The sequence below is a fragment of the Ornithorhynchus anatinus genome, unplaced genomic scaffold (assembly GCF_004115215.2).
Source record: "Ornithorhynchus anatinus isolate Pmale09 unplaced genomic scaffold, mOrnAna1.pri.v4 scaffold_264_arrow_ctg1, whole genome shotgun sequence".
Taxonomy (NCBI): domain Eukaryota; kingdom Metazoa; phylum Chordata; class Mammalia; order Monotremata; family Ornithorhynchidae; genus Ornithorhynchus; species Ornithorhynchus anatinus.
Genome location: NW_024396743.1, coordinates 3,658,626 through 3,676,876, shown reverse-complemented (window position 1 = coordinate 3,676,876; position 18,251 = coordinate 3,658,626). Strand labels below are relative to the sequence as shown.

At 64.0% G+C, this 18,251-nt stretch overlaps 1 protein-coding gene across 1 annotated transcript; it reads left to right on the top strand.

Annotated features, from left to right (window-relative positions):
- The first annotated feature begins 379 nt into the window (after window positions 1-379).
- On the top strand, window positions 380-17,849 carry P4HB (prolyl 4-hydroxylase subunit beta). Its single transcript, XM_001517176.5, has 11 exons — window positions 380-603; window positions 3,507-3,713; window positions 6,063-6,196; window positions 6,309-6,446; window positions 11,483-11,587; window positions 11,909-12,034; window positions 12,764-12,964; window positions 13,788-13,908; window positions 14,015-14,196; window positions 14,720-14,806; window positions 16,752-17,849. Exons 1-11 carry the CDS (start codon window positions 447-449, stop codon window positions 16,830-16,832), a joined length of 1,539 nt encoding a protein of 512 aa, XP_001517226.1. The 5' UTR covers window positions 380-446; the 3' UTR covers window positions 16,833-17,849.
- The last annotated feature ends 402 nt before the right edge of the window (window positions 17,850-18,251 follow it).

Here is an 18,251-nt window from a genome sequence, read left to right as displayed (position 1 = left end):
CCCCGGCCCCGCCCCCGCGCGGGCCCGCCCCTCCCGCCCGGCGCGCCCGGGGGGCGGGGCCCGGACGGGCCAATCCGGAGCGGGGCCGGGGAGCGCCCGGCCGGGCCGGCCAATGGGAGCCGGGGGACGGCGGGGAGCGCCGGCCTCTCGGCCAATGGGGCGGCGGGGTCGCCCTCGGCGGCTCCGGCCAATCAGAGGCGGGGGGCGGGCGGGCCCCGCGGGGGGCGGCCAATGGGAGCCGGGGCCGCGGGGCCGGGGGGAGGCGGCGCCTATAAAAGGGAGGCCCGGCGGGCCCGCGCGCCCGTCCGCTGCTCCTCCCTCTGGCGCCGTCGCCGCGGCTGCTGCTGCTCCTCCTCCTCCTCCTCTGTCGCCGACAGCGTCGCGCCCCTCCCCTCCCCCGTCCTTCCTTCCTTCCTTCCTTCCTTCCTTCTTTCCCTGTCGCCGACATGCCGACTGGCGGCCTGCTCTGCCTGGCCCTGGCCCTGGCCCTGGCGGGCGGCGTCCGCGCCGACGCCCCCGAAGAGGAGGACCACGTCCTCGTCCTGAAGAAGAGCAACTTCGAGGAGGCCCTGGCGGCCCACAAGTTCCTCCTGGTGGAGTTCTGTAAGTGACCGGGGCGGGGAGGAGGAGCGCGTCGGACTCTCCCGAGCGCCCACTCCACCCGCCCCCCCCGCACGCCCGGAGCGCTCAGCGAGTAGCGATGACGGTGGTCGTCCAAGCGCTCGGCGACTAGGAGCGATAAACGCCGCTATTTATTAAGCGCCTACTCCGTTCTAAGCGCCGGGGTCGCCTCGGGCCCAGGGCCCCCGGGGGCGGGATTGGAACCCACGACGGGGGGCTCCCGAGTCGTATCCGTGGAGCGCTTACTATGCGCCGAGCGCTGGGAACGGACGGCTGGGCGACCGATGACGGGCTCCAGGTCTAGAAGGGGGAGGCGGGCAACCAAACGAGTAGCTGAGCGAGCTCGTTGCAGGGGTGGGGAGTGTCGCCAATAACCTGGCAGGATGGGGCTCCCCCGAGCGCTTAGTACAGCGTGCCGCGCTTAAGTGCTCCGTAAGTACCGCCGATGGGGTGGACGGGGCCGTCCCGAGACTTTAGTACGGCGTGCTGCGCGCGAGAGCTCGGCGAGTACCGTCGACGTGGTGGATCGGACCGTCCCGAACGCTTAGTACGGGCGCGCCGCGCACGGTAAGTGCTCGGTAAGTACCACCGATGGTACACCGGCGTCAGCCGGTGGTGGTTGCGCGGCGAGCCCTTGGGCGTCGGGGAGGGGCCGGCCGCTCGGCCCAGTTGGACCCTCCCAAGCGCTCGGGACGCTGGAGGTGCCCGGGAAATACCACCGATCGTACCCGGGGCCCGGCCGGTGGTGGTTATCGAGGAAGCCCCCGTGGGTCGGGGAGCGCGTCGACCTCCCCGAGCGCCTAGCGCGGCGCTCCGCACGCAGCCGGCGCTCAGTAAACGCCGCCGGTGGTTCCCCGGGCCTACCCCGCTCAGCGGCGACGAGCGAGCCCGCCCGTCGTGGGTCGGGAGGGCGGCGGAGCGAACCCTTCCGGGTGGGACCCTCCCGAGCGCTCAGGACAGCGCCCCCGCGCCGACCCCCGGAGCCCAGTCCCGGTCCGCGCCCGCGGCCGAGAGGGGTCGAGCCGGGCGGGGGGATGGCCCCGGCCTCCGGCGCCGAGTGCCCCGTCTAGGGCGTGGGCGGTGCCGGCCTGCTGACTCAGTTTCCCCTCCCCCAGAGTCAGGGGACTCCGCACGTGTTGGGGCAGAGCCCCGGCGTCGGAGGAGCGGCGCGGCTCAGCGGCGAGGGCCCGGTCGTGGGTTCTGATCCCGCCTCCGCCCGACGACGGGCAGGTCGCTTGGCTTCTCTGTGCCTCATCTGTAAAACGGGGACGAAGACCGCGAGCCCCCCCGTGGGACACCCTGATGACCTCCTACCTACCCCAGCGCTTAGAACGGGGCTTGGCACAGAGTAAGCGCTCGACAAAGACCGTCGTTAGTATCATTATTCTATCTGTCGGTGGTGTTTATGGAGCGCTTACTGCGTGCAGAGCACCGTGTGAAGTGCTTGGGAGAGGCCAGTACAGCCGAAGCGGGAGAAACGTTCCGTGGGCTAAGCCTCGAGGGCCACTACGGGCTTCTCCGCGAACCAGTCGACCGGCGGCCGAGCTCGTCGTCCGGGCGGACGGCCGGCCGCTTAGTCAGTCGGTCGCCGGGGTTCGTTGAGCACTTACTCTTGGGAGAGTCCAGTACGGCAGAGGTGGCCGACCCCTTCCCGGCCCGTAACGAGCCTACGGTCGAGCGGGGGAGACGGACGTCGGCTCCTCGGAGCCGTGTCAGTGCCCAGAGTCCTCCAGTTCAGCCTCGGAAAAAACCTCGGAAGCTGACGTTTGGCTCGGCCGCGTAATAATAATAATAATAATGGCATTTTGTTAAGCGCTTACTATGTGCCGGGCACTGTTCTGAGCGCCGCGGGGGATACGTGGTGATCGGGTTGTCCCACGTGGGGCATCTTCATCCCCATTTTCCAACCGAGGCCCAGGGAACTCAAGTGACTTGCCCAAAGGTCCCACCGCTGACAAGCGGCGGGGCCGGGATCCGAACCCACGCCCTCCGACTCCCGAGCCCGGGCTGTCGCCCCCGAGCCACGTCGCTTCTCTTAACGCGGCGGGACGCGGAACCGGGGGCTCGCTGACCGCGTGCAGAGCGCTGCGAGAAGAGCTCGGGCCGCTCCCCGCCCGGGAGGAGTTGACGGTTTAACGGTCCCGGGGGGGGGCCGGCCCTCACGCCGACCTCCACCGGTCTGGAAATTATTTTAGGCAGGTCCGTCTCCCCCCTCCGAAGCTCGCTGCCGAACGCCCAATCCGGTGCTGTGCACGCGGCGAGCGCTCGATAAATACCATCAATTTGACTCGAGGACCTAAAATGGAAGCAATCTTGCTCAGCGAGGCGTCCTCATGCGTGCCGTCTACCTGGCGGGCTTCCTGTCTTGGCGTCAGAAGGGTCGGCCCGTCTGAACTTTAAGCCCCCGGGGGACCACCTCCCGCCGCCTCCTTTCCCGCCCCCGCCCCCCCCCAGGGAGCTCTCAATCGATAGGAGGGGGGACCCCGGCATCCGAGTCGGCCGCCGCCTCCGCCCGCGAGCCGGACGTCGGTCCGATGTGGCGTGTCGCCGGACCGACGCCTTGCTGTCGGCGTGGGGCCGCCTCTCCCCCGAGTTGACGAAGATGCTAACCTCGGGAGGTTTTAAAGTCCTCCCCCGAGCCGGGCCGGGTGCGGCTCTGACGAGGGTCGCCGTGCGCGGGGCCTAGCCGGCCTTCCGCCGTCGCGCGACCGCACGGGAGACGGGGGCGGCGGGGGCTCGACGGGGAACGGGGTCCGACGGGCGGCCCGCGGGGCTCTCCCGAGCGGTCAGCGCACGCGGTGAGCGCGTGGTCGATCCGACCGAGCGACCGTCCACCCTCCCCGGCCCCCGCTAACGTCCCCGTCCCCCCGTCCCCCCCCCGGCAGACGCCCCCTGGTGCGGTCACTGCAAAGCCCTGGCCCCCGAGTACGCCAAGGCCGCCGGCAAGCTGAAGGCCGAAGGCTCCGAGATCCGACTGGCCAAGGTGGACGCCACGGAGGAGTCGGACCTGGCCCAGCAGTACGGGGTCCGAGGCTACCCCACCATCAAGTTCTTCAAGAACGGGGACACGGCCTCCCCCAAGGAGTACACAGGTACCGTCCGTCCGGTCGCGGAGAGGCCCGCGGGCCGGGCAGCCAACTTCCCCGACCGGGGTCCGGCCCGTCGGGCGGCGGGGGGGAACGGGAGGGGGCCGGGTCGAGCCCGGGACGAGCCGGACCCGATGGCGCCGGGCGCCGGCCAGGCGGCTTCCTTAAGAGCCCCGGCGCCTCCCGGCCGTCGGGGGTGGAATTCAAAAGAACGATCCGTCTGCCGACGGGTGGTATCTATTGAGCGCTTACCGGGTGCTCCGAGTGCTCTGCGCCGGACCGAGCGATGGGATGGGGAAACCGCCTCGGAGTCGGCAGACCGAGGGTCTCCCGGCCGGCCCGGGAGAGGACACCGGTGAGGCTCGGGTGTTAGACGATGATACTGCCGATGACGACGGAAACCGCCGCGGTATCTGTTAAGCGCTTACCACGTGCCGAGCCCTGTGGTAGATACGGGGCAATAAGGTGGGACCCGGTTCCCGTCCCACACGGGGCTCGCGCTCTACAGGTAAGGAAACCGAGGCCCAGAGGAGGGAAGCGCCTTGCCCAAGGTCACCCGGCAGACACGCGGCAGGCGTGGGATTAGAACCTCTTTCTGCCGGAGCCCCGGGAGGGGCGGCTCCTCGGCGTGACCCGGTGGCTAGAGCCCGGGCCTGGGAGCCGGAAGGACCTGGGTTCTGATCCCGGCTCCGCCACTCGCCTCGGCCAAGCCACGTCCCCTCTCTGGGCCTCAGCTGTAAAATGGGGATCAAGAGTGCGAGCCCCGTGGGGGACGGGGACTGCGTCCAGCCGGATCTGCTTGTGTCCCCCGCCCCAGGGCTTAGCACATTCATTCAATAGTATTTATTGGGCGCTTACCATGTGCAGAGCACTGTACTAAGCGCTTGGAATGTACACTTCGGCGACAGAGAGACGCAGTCCCCGCCCATTGACGGACTTACAGTCTAATCGGGGGAGACAGACAAAAACAGTACGGCGCCTGGCGCGTAGGAAGCGCTCGGTAAATACGATCGACATAGTAAGCCCACGACAGATATCGTCGTTATTACTGTTGCTATTACCATTAGCATTCTCAATCTGAGGCCGGCCACGAGAGAGAGTCGGAGGCCTTCGAGCCCTCTGGTCTCGGACCCTCTCTCCCTCTGCTTAAGGAGCCCGGGGTACTTCCCCAAACCTTTCATCTTTATTGCGGCCCCGGGAGGGGAGGGTGGAGGCAGGCATTAGCCCTATTTTACAGATGAGAAAACCGAGGCGTCGAGGGGCCGTGGCTCCACCCCGGGCAGAAGGGCGGGGAAATCGGGCCTCGGCGCCCGGCGGCGGGAGAAGCGGCCCGGCGGCGCGGCTGGAGCCGGGGCCTGGGAGTCAGAAGGTCGTGGGTTCTCTGCCCGGCTCCGCCATCGGTCCGTTGTGTGACGTGACCCCGGGCGAGTCGCTTGACTTCTCTGGGCCTCAGTTTCCTCATCTGTAAAACGGGAATTGAGACTGAGCCCCATGTGGGGCGGGGAGCGGGTCCAACTCGGTTTGCTTGTATCCTCCCCAGCGCTTAGGCACGCACGGTAAATGCTTAACAAGTACCGCTATCGTTATTAATAATAATGGATAGAAAGGGTACTCTTGGCTCAGAATAAGTCTTCTAAAGGAACGCGGGTGTCAGTGCTTCCTCTCACTACATCTTAAAAACAAAACGGCTCTGAGGATCTCCCCCCATGTCGGCTTCGCGAATGATGGCTGAAATAGCGCCCCGAAACATCATTTTGCCCAAAACACGGTCGCCGGCCCCACCTGGGGCGTTCGGTTGGTCTTCTCCCCATTTTACGGAGGAGGAGACCGAGGCCGGGGAGGGGGGGAGGCGCCTGGCCCAGAGTCCCGCCACCCAGCTGGGTTTAGACGCCCACTTTCCCGCCCCTCTCCCCTAGACCGCGCTGCCTCCCCAGCCCTCTCCCGCCCGGATCCGGACCGAGCGGTATCTATGGAGCGCTTACGGTGGGCGGAGCACCGTACTGAGCGCTTGCGAGAGGACAGGGTGAACAGTATACGGACACGTTCCCGCCCTCGGCGAGCCTACGGCGTAGAGGGGGAGACGGGTTTTAATCGAAATAAATGAGGGATACGGACCCAGGCGGGGCCGGGGCGGGCGAGTCGGGGCGACGCGGGAGGGGGGAGAGGAAGGGAAGGTGCGGTCAGGGAAGGCCTCTCGGAGGAGGTGCGCTTTTAGGGGGGCGGGGGGATCTGAGGGGCTAGCCCGCTGCGGGCACGCGCCCGCTTACCGCCGTAGCGTCCCCTCCCCGGCGCCGTGAGCGCGCGACAGACGGGATCGGACGAGCGATGGAACCAACGGCCCCGATCTGTGTCCAGCCGGCAGGGAGGCGGACGACATCGTGAACTGGCTGAAGAAGCGGACGGGCCCGGCCGCCGCCACCCTGCCGGACGTCGCGGCCGCCGAGGCCCTGGTGGAGTCGAGCGACGTGGCCGTCGTCGGCTTCTTCAAGGTAGGGATCTCGGGGCGGGGGGATCCGCCCGCCGGGGCCCGGCACGTGGCGGGCGCTTCCCAGGCGCCACGATGGTTACCGTCTCCTTCCGGTGCCCCCGCCTGCCCTCCAGGATGCGGGATCGGAGCCGGCCAAGCAGTTCCTGGCGGCGGCCGAGTCCATCGACGACATCCCCTTCGGCATCACGTCCGGCGGCGAGGTCTTCGCCAAGTACCAGCTGGACGAGGACGGCGTCGTCCTCTTCAAGAAGGTGAGGCGGGCGGCGCGCGGGCACTGCCCCCGCGCTCTGCCCCCGGGGGCACGTCCACCACCGGGCTGCGGGGGGCGCCAGCGCTTCGGCCCCACTGGGTCGTCCGCGGACGATCATCAGATTAATAGTGATGTTTGTTAAGCGCTTACTAGGTGCCGGGCACCCTCCTGGGCAGCGGGGTGGATCCAAGCAAACGGGGTCTGTCGTCCTCGTCCCCGGAAGACGGCGGTGACGATGATGAGGCCGACGGGATTTAAGCGTCTGCTGTGTGTCCAGCCCTCTTGTAAGCGCCGGGGCGGATGCGGAGGTCATCGGGGTAGGGTCGGTCCCCGTCCTACGTCTCGATCGCCATTTTACCGAGGAGGTAACCGAGGCCCGGGAGGGTGAAGCGATTGGTTGCCGAATGGTCCTTTCCAAGCGCTCGGTACAGCGCCCTGCACACAGTAAGCGCTCAGTCTATACGACTGAGAGACTGGCCTACATTCGCCCACTACTCTGGGCCTCGGTCACCTCCTCGGTAGAATGGGGATCGAGACTGTACGGGGCAGGGAGTGTGTCCGTCCCGATCTGTCGCCCCGGCGCTTAGTTCCGGTGCCTGGCACGTAGTGAGCGCTTAACAGAGATCTCAGTTATCGTTGTTATCGAGTGCTTGAAAGGTCCGGATCGAAGTTCGTGGGCACTTATTCCCCTGGCTCTCTTCCTAATGAGAAGCGGCGTGGCTTAGTGGAAAGAGCCCGGGTCCGCCGTGCCACCTTGGGCGAGTCGCTTCCCTTCTCCGGGCCGCCCGCCGTCCCTCCTTAGACCGTGAGCCCCGGGTGGGATAGGGTCCGCCTCCGACCCGCTGAACGGGGATCTACCCCGGCGCCCGGGCCGGTGCTCGGCGTGTAGTAAGCGCTTAAGAAATGCCATAAAGTAAAAAAAAAAAAAAAATGGTGGAAGCGAGCAGTTGTGGCCCTTAAATATCCCTGATAATCGTAGCAATTATGAGATTAAGCCGTTAGACTCCGCCCAGGGCAGAGGCGGAGACCGGATAGGCCGGGCAGTCCCCCGTCCTCTCTCGGCCCTGTTCTGCAGAGGAGGAAACGGAGGCCCAGAGAGGTTGTGACTTGCCCCAGGGTCGCACGGCCCGGCCGGGACTGGAACTGGTTTTCCCGACTCCCCACAGGAGAGCGAGTCTCCGGTATCCACGTGGGAGAGGAGCAGCCTGTTTAATAATCACAACAATAGTAGCGTGGTATTAAGCGGTTATTACGTGCTGAGCGCCCTTTTAAGCACTGGGGTAGATGCGGGATGATCGGTGGGGCACAGTCCCCGTCCCCCGTGGGGCTCGCGCTCTTCGTGCCCATTTTCCAGATGAGGGAACGGAGGCCCGGAGGAAGGGAAGCGACTTGGCCAGGGTCACAGCAGGCGGGCGGCAGGGCCGCGATGAGAACCCGGGTCCTCCGACTGCCGGGCCCGGGCTGTTTCCACGCTGCTCCTCTCCTGAAAACCCGGCCTGGCGAGGGGTCGGGGGGACGGGGCAGTCGGCTCAGCTATCCGGGCCTCGGTTCCCTCGTCTGTAAAAACGGGCCCTCAGTCCCGGCCTCCCCTCCTCCTGGTGTTGGACATGTAGGAAGCGCTGACTAAATATAATAACGTGATAATAATAATGTTGGTATTTGTTAGGCACTTACTATGTGCAGAGCACTGTTCTAAGCGTTGGGGGAAGTACAGGGCGATCGGGGTAATATAATAATCCTAAAGGCAAAATGTAGGCATCCGGATTGAGTCGGTTGGTGGATTTGAGCCCTCTGGGAAGGGGAGGCGCGGCTCTGCCTTTGGTGCTTCACTGGCCCGCTCGATGCCCGTCTTATTCTCCGGGCCGGTGTTTAAGCGCTTCCCACGTGCCAGGCGCCGTACTGAGCGCCGGGAGGGGGCTACAGGCTAATCAGGTTGGCCACAATCCCCTCTCCCACCTGGGCCTCACCGTCTCCGTCCCCGTTTTGCAGCCGAGGAACCGGAAGCCCAGAGAAGCGGAGCGGCTCGCCCCCGGGTCACCCGGCTGGGCCTCGCCGCTTCTCGAGGGCAAAGAGACCGCTCTCGTGTCGGGGGCCTGGACCGAACCCATCCGGGATCCGGGGGGCCTCGTCGGACCGGGTCGGAGTCTCCCCCCGACTCCTTCCCGGAGGCGGGGGGGGGGGGGGGGGGGAAGCCGCCCTTCCCGACGGGATTCGGGGAGGTCGAAGGGCACCGGGAAGCGATGGGGCCCGGAGCGACTCTGACCTCTTAATCAGCCGAGCTGACGTGGAGCCGGGCCGGAGGGCCGCGGGGGCAGAGTCGAAGTTGGGGGCAGCTGGCTTATGCGGTCGTATTTAATGAACACTCGCCGTGCGCCGAGCGCCTTACCGAGCGCTCGAGGGAGGACGAATTGGCAGGCGCGTTCCCGGCCCGCAAGGAGCCGACGGTCTGGAGGGGCTGATTTTTCTGGTATCCATTATCCACGGGACCCGCGTACATAGCTGTGATTTCTTTATCGCTTCCTGTCTCCCTCCCTCTCTAGACTGTGAGCTCATTGTGGGCAGGGGATGTGTCTCTTTGTTGTTGTATCGGACGCTCCCGAGCGCTAAGTTCAGGGTTCTGCACAGCGTAAGCCCAGTGTGATTCTAGTAGGGTTTGGAAGAAGGGAAGCGACTCGGCCGAGGTCGCGGAGCAGCCCCGGGGCCGAAGGAGCTTCTCTTACCGCCGCCTTCAGGCCCCGGGCACCGCTTGGCAAACGCCACGGGGCACGGCGCCAACACGGTGGGGACGGCTCTGCCCACCCTCCGGTGCCCCCTCTCCCCGAGTGAGATCCCGGAGCGCGGCTGGAAGGGCGCACTCGCCCGTCAGCCTTGGCGATCGCCCCCGCGGGCATCGGTCATATTTATTGAGCGCTTCCTAGGCTCAGAGCACCGTACTGAGCTCGGAGGGCCCAGTATAACACCGTAACAGACTCGTCCCCTGCCCAGGACGAGCTTCTAGCCTAGAGGGGCCTCACCGCGGAAAGTCCGTCCGACTCGGAATAAATAAATAATAATAATGTTGGCAGTTGTTCCGCGCTTACTGTGTGCCCGGCACCGTTCCAAGCGTTGGGATGGGTTTGTTCCCAACCTTAATCCCCATTTTCCGGATGAGGGCCCTGAGGCCCAGAGAGGTGAAGTGACTGGCCCAAAGTCACCCAGCAGACGAGTGGCGGGGCCGGGGTTAGAACCCGCGACCTCTGACTCCCGAGCCTGGGCCCTGTCCGCCAGGCCACGCTGCCCTCTGGGTCCAGGATTGGCAGTGAGGCATGGGGGGAGCGTCCAGAAAATCCCCCGCTAGAGTCCTGTGTCCTAATGGTTGAGAGGCGGGGCAAGAGAGGTTCCTGGCAAAGCCCGGTCAGGCTGGCAGGGGTGGAGGAAGAAAGGGGGAAGTGAAATCCCAGCCAGCGCTCCAGAAATACGTCGGATCAGTTCGGTGCTCGGCACGGAGCCGGTGCTCCGGGAGTAGAAGTTGGGTGCGTGCTCGGCGCCCGGGGCTCCGGAAGTGGGCCGGATTGGGCCCGGAGCTCCAGACGTCCGACGGGATGGCTAGAGCCCGGGCCCGGCAGTCGAAACGTCGTGGGTTCTGATCCCGGCTCTGCCCCTTGCCTGCCGGGTGACCCCGGGCCAGTCGCTTCACTTCTCCGAGCCTCAGTTCCCCCACCTGGAAAATGGGGCTCGAGACGGCGAGCCCCACGGGGGACAGGGACCGGGTCCAACCCGATTGCCCTCACCCTACCGGGCCCGGTCGCTCCCCGGCTCCTCCCGCCCCGAGCCGGGGAGCGCCGTGACTCACCGAGGCGGGGGTGGTCGCCGACCGGGCTCGAGAAACCGGACTGGCAGCTGGCCCTGGGCCAACTTCCCGCTAGCCCCGTCAGCTCGACGGGAATCTAGAGGCTTCCCAGAACCCGGGGCGGAAATAGGCGCTTCCCAGTTGGGAGAAGGGGCCCGAGGCGTCGTCGGTGTCTCTGCCTCCCCTTCCCCGCAACGGGACTGGGGCCGCGGCCCCTTTGGGGATCGAGTTCCCTCCCTCTTCAGGCACCTCCGTTCGTGAGCAATAATAATTACTGTGGTATTTAAGCGTCGGGCGCCGTTCCCAAGCGCTGGGGCGGGTACGAGATAATCAGGTCGGACCCGGTCCCCGTCCCAGGTGGGGCTCCCGGCCTTCACCCGGCCGACAAGTGGCGGGATCGGAACCCACGTCCTCCGACTCCCAGGCCGGGGCTCTTGCCACTGGGCCGGGCCGTGGGTCCGGGGGCTCGGTGACGGCGAAACGGGCCGTCCGACTGGAGCTCAGCGGAGAGGCGGGGCCCAAATGTAGTGGTGGTGAACGCTTACTGCGTGCAGAGCGCTGTGCCGAGCTCTGGGAGAGGGCGGTGGAACAGACGCGTTCCCTGCTCATGACGAGCTTCGTCCTGAGCGCCCGGGAGAGTACAGTTTAGCAGTAGGTAGACACGTTCCCCGCCCTCCACAACGTCTATCTCCACATTCTCGAGGGGGAGATAGACGTTAATAGAAATAGATGACTCGGGACTTAGAAGCAGCGTGGCGTAGCGGAGAGAGGCGGGGCTTGGGAGTCAGAGATCGTGGGTTCTAATCCCGGCTTCGCCCCTTGTCGGCTGTGTGACCTTGTCTCTAGCCCAGCGCTTAGACCGGCGGTTGGCGCGTAGTAAGCGCTTAACAGACGCCGTTGTCGTTATTACAAACGCCGTGGAAATAAAGGGAGCGAGTGAAAGGGTGATGCAGGAGGGAGTGGGAGAAAAGGAAATGAGGGCGTAGTCAGGGAGGGCTTCTTGGAGGAGGCGGGTCTCCAGTAAGGCTCTGAACGGAGGGCGGGGGGGAGAGCGGTCATCGGGAGGGCGTTCCAGGCCGGAGGGAGGGCGCGGGCGGGTGAGAGATCCCCGCGGCTCGGATCCCCGGCCCGGCCGCGGGAGTCGGAAATGCCCCCGCGGGACCTAACCGACTGGCCCGCTCTCCCCCGCCCCCCCTCCCCGCTCCCAGTTCGACGAAGGCCGCAACAGCTTCTCCGGGGAGGTCACCAAAGAGAACCTGTCCAACTTCATCAAGCAGAACCAGTTGCCCTTGGTCATCGAGTTCACGGAGCAGGTAGGACCCGGCGTCGGCCCGCCCGGGACTTCTTTCGTCCCACCCTCCCCCACGTGCGGACTGAGCGCTCGGGAGAGGACGCCGGGGCGGACCCGTTCCCCGCCGAGGCGCCGGTCCGGAGGACTTCTCCCTCGACGCTTCCGGGGGAGGCGGGAAGTGGCTCTGGCTTGGCGTTCGGGGGTGGGGGCGGGGCGTGACCTCCGAACCCCGGGATTCCCGGCACCGGAGTGGGCGGGAGGGAGAAGGGGCGAGTCTGAGGGATGACCGACCGCCGCTTTTTTTCCTCTGAACACCGCCCCGTCGTGACGTGCCCATCCACAGACGGCCCCGAAGATCTTCGGGGGCGAGATCAAGACGCACATCCTGCTCTTCCTGCCCAAGAGCGTGGCCGACTACGACGGCAAGCTGAACAACTTCAAGAAGGCGGCTGGCAGCTTCAAGGGCAAGGTACCCCGGCTTCCCCCCGGCCCCGGGCAACGGAAACCCGGCGGGCCTCGGCCGCCCCTCCGTCCCGACGGGCTCCCGGCCGTCCCCCCGTTTTCAAAACGGACAGGCCGGCGCCCGAGGAGTCTCAACCCTTACTAATCACGGTGGTATCTGTAAGCGCCTCCTGTGCGCCGGATACCGTACTAAGCGGCGGCGGGGGAGTACAAGCAGATGGGGTCGGACGTGCCGTCCCACACGGGGCTCCCGGTCTTTATCCCCGTTTTCCTGACGAGGGAACCGAGGCCCAGAGAAGCGAAGTGACTTGCCCAGGGTCACCCAGCAGACAAGTGGAGGGGGCTGGGATTAGAACCCGTGACCTTCTGACTCCCAGGCCCGGGCTGTAGCCACTGGGCCACGCTGTCAACTTCCATCCGCTTCCTCTAGCTCTCCTCCAGCCAGAGGAGATCCGTGGGCCGGAGGGAAATGAACAGTAGAAACAGGCTGGGAAGCAGCGTGGTGTAGCGGCCTGGGATCCAGAAGGTGGTGGGTTCTAATCCCGGCCCGGCCGCTCGTCTGCTGGGTGACCTCGGGCCAGTCACTTCACTTCTCCTCGGTGACCTCATCTGAACAAGGGGGATTGAGACCGTGAGCCCCACGGGGAACGGAAGGGGGGCGGTTCTGCCGGGTGGGGGGCCTGGGGACGGGCATCGGGCCCCCCGCTAACGCCTCGGCTCGCCTCTCCCTCCCAAGATCCTCTTCATCTTCATCGACAGCGACCACACGGACAACCAGCGGATCCTGGAGTTCTTCGGCCTGAAGAAAGAGGAGTGCCCGGCCGTCCGCCTCATCACCCTGGAGGAGGAGATGACCAAGTACAAGCCCGAGTCGGACGAGCTGACGGCGGACAAGATCAAGGAGTTCTGCGACCGCTTCCTGGAGGGCAAGGTCAAGGTGAGAGCCCCGGACCCGGTGTCCGCGGACGGCGGCGGGCACGGCAAACGGCATCCGGGTCGTAATAGCAATAATAATTCTGGTACCTGCTAAGCACCTACTCCGTTCGTTCACTGGGTTTCGTTTATTGAGCGATTACCGTGTACCGAACGCTCGGAAGAGGACAGTCCAACAATAGAGACCCACTGCCTGCCCCCGACGAGCTTACGGTCCGTTCCGAGCACGAGGGCGGATCCAGGTTTGTCAGGTCGGACGCGGTCCCCGTCCCACGTGGGGCTCACGGACTTCATCCCCATTTTCCAGAGGAGGGAAATTTTCCATTTTCCAGTGGAGGGGCCTCAGTTCCCTCTTCTGGAAAATGGGGATGAAGACTGCGAGCCCGACGGGAGACCGGGTCCAACCTGATTACTTTGTCTCTACCCCAGCGCTCAGTGCAGTGCTTGTCACTTAGTAAGCGCTTAGAGGAGCAGCGTGGCTCTGTGGAAAGAACCCGGGTTTGGGAGTCAGAGGACGTGGGTTCCAATCCCGGCCCCGCCACCTGTCTGCTCTGTCACCTTGGGCAAGTCACTTCACTTCTCTGGGCTTCGGTCCCTTGTCTGCAAAATGGGGATGAAGACTGTGAGCCCCACATGGGACAACCTGATGACCTCGTGCCTGCCCCAGCGCTTAGAAGAGTGCTTGGCACGTAATAAGTGCTTAACAAGTACCGTCATCGTTATTATTAACCGACACCACGTTAAAAAAAAAAAAAACCCTCGGGGCGCCCTGGGACCGATCAACTGCCGGGGCCGCTGACGGCTCCCGTGTCCCCGCCCGCTTTCAGCCGCACCTGATGAGCCAGGACCTTCCCGCCGACTGGGATAAACAGCCCGTCAAGGTCCTGGTGGGCAAAAACTTCGAAGAGGTCGCCTTCGACGAGAAGAAGAACGTCTTCGTGGAGTTCTGTAAGTAACCTCGGGCCGTCGGCCGCCGGGGTCGCGGGGCGCCCTGGGGTGGAAACCGCCTGACGGCCCCTCGTCGTCCTCCCCCGTCCCCCGCCCCCGTTTCCAGATGCCCCCTGGTGCGGGCACTGCAAGCAGCTGGCGCCCATCTGGGACAAACTGGGCGAGGCCTTCAAGGACCACGAGAACGTGGTCATCGCCAAGATGGACTCGACGGCCAACGAGGTGGAGGCGGTCAAAGTGCACAGCTTCCCCACGCTCAAGTTCTTCCCGGCCAGCGCCGAGAAAACGGTCAGGAGCCCCGCGGGCGGGGAGGGTCCCGTGGGCGGGGCGAGGGGAGCTGGGCGGACTGGGCGGAGGGTGGTCCCTCTCCTCCCCCGTTGCCCCTCTGACTGCTTGATTTGTTAAACGCTTACTGTGTGTGCTTTAAGAGGTTGGGAGAGTTGGATACAACAGATCTAGCAGCCACAGTTCCCAGTCGCGTAACGGGCCCGGAGGGGAAGACGGATAGTACTAGGAAGAAATGTCATTTGTAATATGTAATTTCAAGATAGGGGCATCAGGGTGTGCGTATACGCTGTGGTTCGGGGAACCACTTCAACCTTCTTAAAAAGAGGGGGTGGGGTGTGTGTGTGTGTCGTTTGAGGGGGTTGCTCCTGCTCTGAGGGACAGAACTGCACCCAAGTTAGGCCTCGCCAACTCGCCTTGTGAGCGCGTCCGTTCATCGTCCCGTCTTCCTCTCCCAAGTGCTCAGCGCCCGGTAAATAGGACGAGTGAACGAATCGCTGACCGTCCCCCCCCGTCCCTCCAACAGGTCATCGACTACAACGGGGAGAGGACGTTAGAAGGGTTCACCAAGTTCCTGGAGAGCGGCGGACAGGACGGGGCGGCCGACGATGACGTAAGCGACCTCCCCTCCCCGCTCCGGCCGGGGCCCCGGGGGGGTCCCCGCGGGATCCGGGGGGCCGGAGGGAGGGCGGAATGCGCGGAATCCGGCGTCCGGACCGGCCCCGCCTCGCAGATCTACTTATAGGACCTGGGCCCGGCCCTGCTCCCATGGCGACGCTAAACAAACGGAGGGGAAGTCGCGGGAGGCGGAGGGGGTTATTCCGGGGGCTCTTAGGAGATGCCTACCGAGCGCTTACTCTGGGCCGTATTAAAAAATACGTATTTCCAAAAAAAGGTACTCGTTAGGCGCCGAGCACTGTACCGAGCTCTGGGGGAGGTGCCAGTTAATCAGGTCGGACACAGGCCCCGTCCCACATGGGGCTCTTAATCCCCATTTTCCAGACGAGGCCCAGAGAAGCGACGTGACTTGCCCAAAGTCACGCAGCGGACGTGTGGCAGAGCAGAGATTAGAACCCAGGGCCTTCTGACTACCCGGGCTCTAAGCTACTAAGCCACGCCGCTTCCGTACCGAGCGCCGGGGAGTGTCGGATACGGCGGAGCGGGCCGGCAAGGAGCCGGGGGGAGAGACGTCTCCCTCGCGGGGCTCCTCGGGGGGAGAGGCTCGCGGCCGGGGGGCGTTTTAGGCCAAGAACTGCCCTCCACGGAACCTCTCGACACCCTCCCCGGCCCCCCCCCCCCTTAAATTCCCGGGGCTTTTGTCGAGCCGTAACGACTATTTTTGACAACTTCGGGCCACTCACCTGACACTCCCCGTTACGGGCCGGGCCTGGGTAAGGCCGCCTAGGGAGTTCTCCCAGCACCCAATGGGGTGGTCGGCTGGCGTGACGGGATCGCCACCCTCCTCTCGGGCGCCGCCGCCGCCTACCTAACTCTGTCTAAAAGTGGCGCGGCGTCGTGGATCGAGCACGGGCCTGGGAGTCCGAAGGTCATGGGTTCTAATCCCGGCCCCGCCGCACGGCTTGCAAATCTCTTCGCTTCTCTGGACCTCGGTTCCCTCATCTGGGAAACGGGGCGTGAGACCGTGAACCCCATGTGGGGACCGTGTCCAACCCGATTGGCTTCTCTCCATCCCAGCGCTTAGTACGGGGCCTGGCACATAGTAAGCGCTTCAGCAAATTACTCAATTTGTATTACTCAAGTCCCACCGCCCCCCGGGGTGGGTTCAGGGCCTCCTCTCGGGAGCCTAATTCCGGAGCGGGCCCGGTTGTGTTGGCTCACCAAATTCCGGTCGGGCCGGCCCCGCCCGGACAGGGAAGAGTCGGTGGCTCTCCCGTTCGAAGACACGGAAAACCGCCTCACGGTGACGTCAGGGAGGTCGGGTGACAGGAATAACCGGTCCGTTGGCCGGCGCCGAGGCCAGGTGTGCGGGCCGAGCTCCAGGAGGCCTCGGGCCTACTGGTCGGTGACCGGGGCTGGGGGCGGGGGTCTCCTCTTCAGTGTCTTACGTAAAACGGCGTGGCGTAGCGGTTAGAGCCCGGGCCTGGGAGCCAGAGGGTCATGGGTTCTAATCCCGGCTCCGCCACCGTGTGACCTCGGCCAATTCGCTCCACTTCTCCGGGTCGTCCGGAAAATGGGGATCGAGACGGTGAGCCCCACGTGGGCAGCGTGGCTCAGTGGCAAGAGTCCGGGGTTGGGAGTCGGAGTTCATGAGTTCGAATCCCGGCTCTGCCGCTTGTCAGCTGTGCGACTGTGGGCGAGTCACTTAACTTCTCTGTGCCTCAGTTCCCTCATCTGTAAAATGGGGATTAACTGTGAGCCTCACCTGATTACCCTGTATCTACCCCAGCACTTAGAACGGTGCTCTGCACATAGTAAGTGCTTAACAAATACCAACGTTATTATTATTCACTCCCATCCACCCCGGCGCTCGGGACAGTGCCCGGCACGTGGAGAGCGCTTACCCGATGCCGTTATCGTTAATTATCTAAAACCCCCAGGACCTGGAAGATCTCGAAGAAGCGGAAGAGCCGGACCTAGAGGAGGACGACGACCAGAAGAATTTGAGAGACGAACTGTAAGAGGAGAGAGTTGGTTTTTTTTTTCCCCAAAATAAGACACTACACCATCAAGCTGTATCCCCCGCCCCCCAAAAGCCGCAGAACGCATCTGCAAAACGCGTAAGAATCGAAAACCGAAGGAGAACGTTGATGGAAATCCAGGGATTTTTTTTTTTTTTTTTAAAGTAATACTTCGTCCCAACGTACCTGTAAATTTGAATGTCTCTGGCCGTTTAACCTTTTTTTTTTTTTTTCCTTTTTGGCGGGGGGAAGGGGGGAAGGTTTTGGACTCCAGTAGCCCAGCCTGCCCTGGTGAGAGAGTCTTTATTTGAATTTTTTTTTTTTCTTTTCTACTGTGATGTACCTTTTGTTCTTTGTTTGTACACGGGTTTGGGTCGGGGCGGCAGCAGGTTGTAAAGTTTAAAGGCGCGAGTCCTCATTGCTTAAGACGGGCGAGTCGCAGGTGGTCGCCGGTGTGTCGGTATGCTTTTTTCGGGAAGAGCCTCCTCTGTCGGGTTCCCGGCAGGCTCACCTTAATCCGCTCTTCCCCGGAAGCCCCCCGCTCATCCCCCCCGCCCCCGGCCGGGATAAACCAGGGACTCTCCCCTCCTCACCAGTGTTAATGTGGATAAACGGGGTGACCCTTGGATCTTGGTTTCGAGGACACCGTCGTCCTCTCCCGACCCCCGCCTCACCCCCAGTGCACCTCGGATGTAGGCCGTTGTTTGGGCGAGAGCCACGACGAAGCCAATCGCCGCCCACCCCGTGCCGAAACAGGGTGCCATTTCAGTTTTTTGGGTTTTTTGGGTTTTTCCTGGTGCATCAGCTCTGACCCATGGAATGTTCTTCCACGTCACGAGGCAGGGCCCTGGAGCCCGGTGCAACAGACCAGGATACGAATGATTTTCGGGGGGTCTGGGGGAGGTCGGGGGGGCGGGAATATCTGAGCAGGAATCAAACTCTTCAAGTTCTCGAAGCGTTTCCACACCGCGTCGGCGGCGTGGAACACATTGGCCAAATAAAGATAAAATTTTACTACCTCTTGGTTTGGCGTCTTCTTAGAGGGGTCGGGGGGGGGTCCTACCCAAGGTGGTGATGGGGGGGGCTCTCTGGTGAAGGGTCAGTGTGGGGGGGGGTCACGTCCATAATAAAAAGGGGTAAGGGAGTGGGGGATGAGGAAATGAATGCTAAATCTAAGCTAGGCTGGAAGGGAATGCGTCCTTTGTGCTCTCCCAAAATGCCCTTTCGGTTTATATCGATCGAGCCATGGTATTTATTGAGCACTTCCTGGGCGCAGAGCACGAAACTAAGTGCCTGGGAGAGGACAAAATCGTATTGGAGTGCTTCCTGTGCGGAGCACCCTACTGAGCGCTTAGGAGAGGACAATGTAACAGACACATTCCCTGCCCTCAACGAGCTGACAATCTAGAGCGCTGGAGA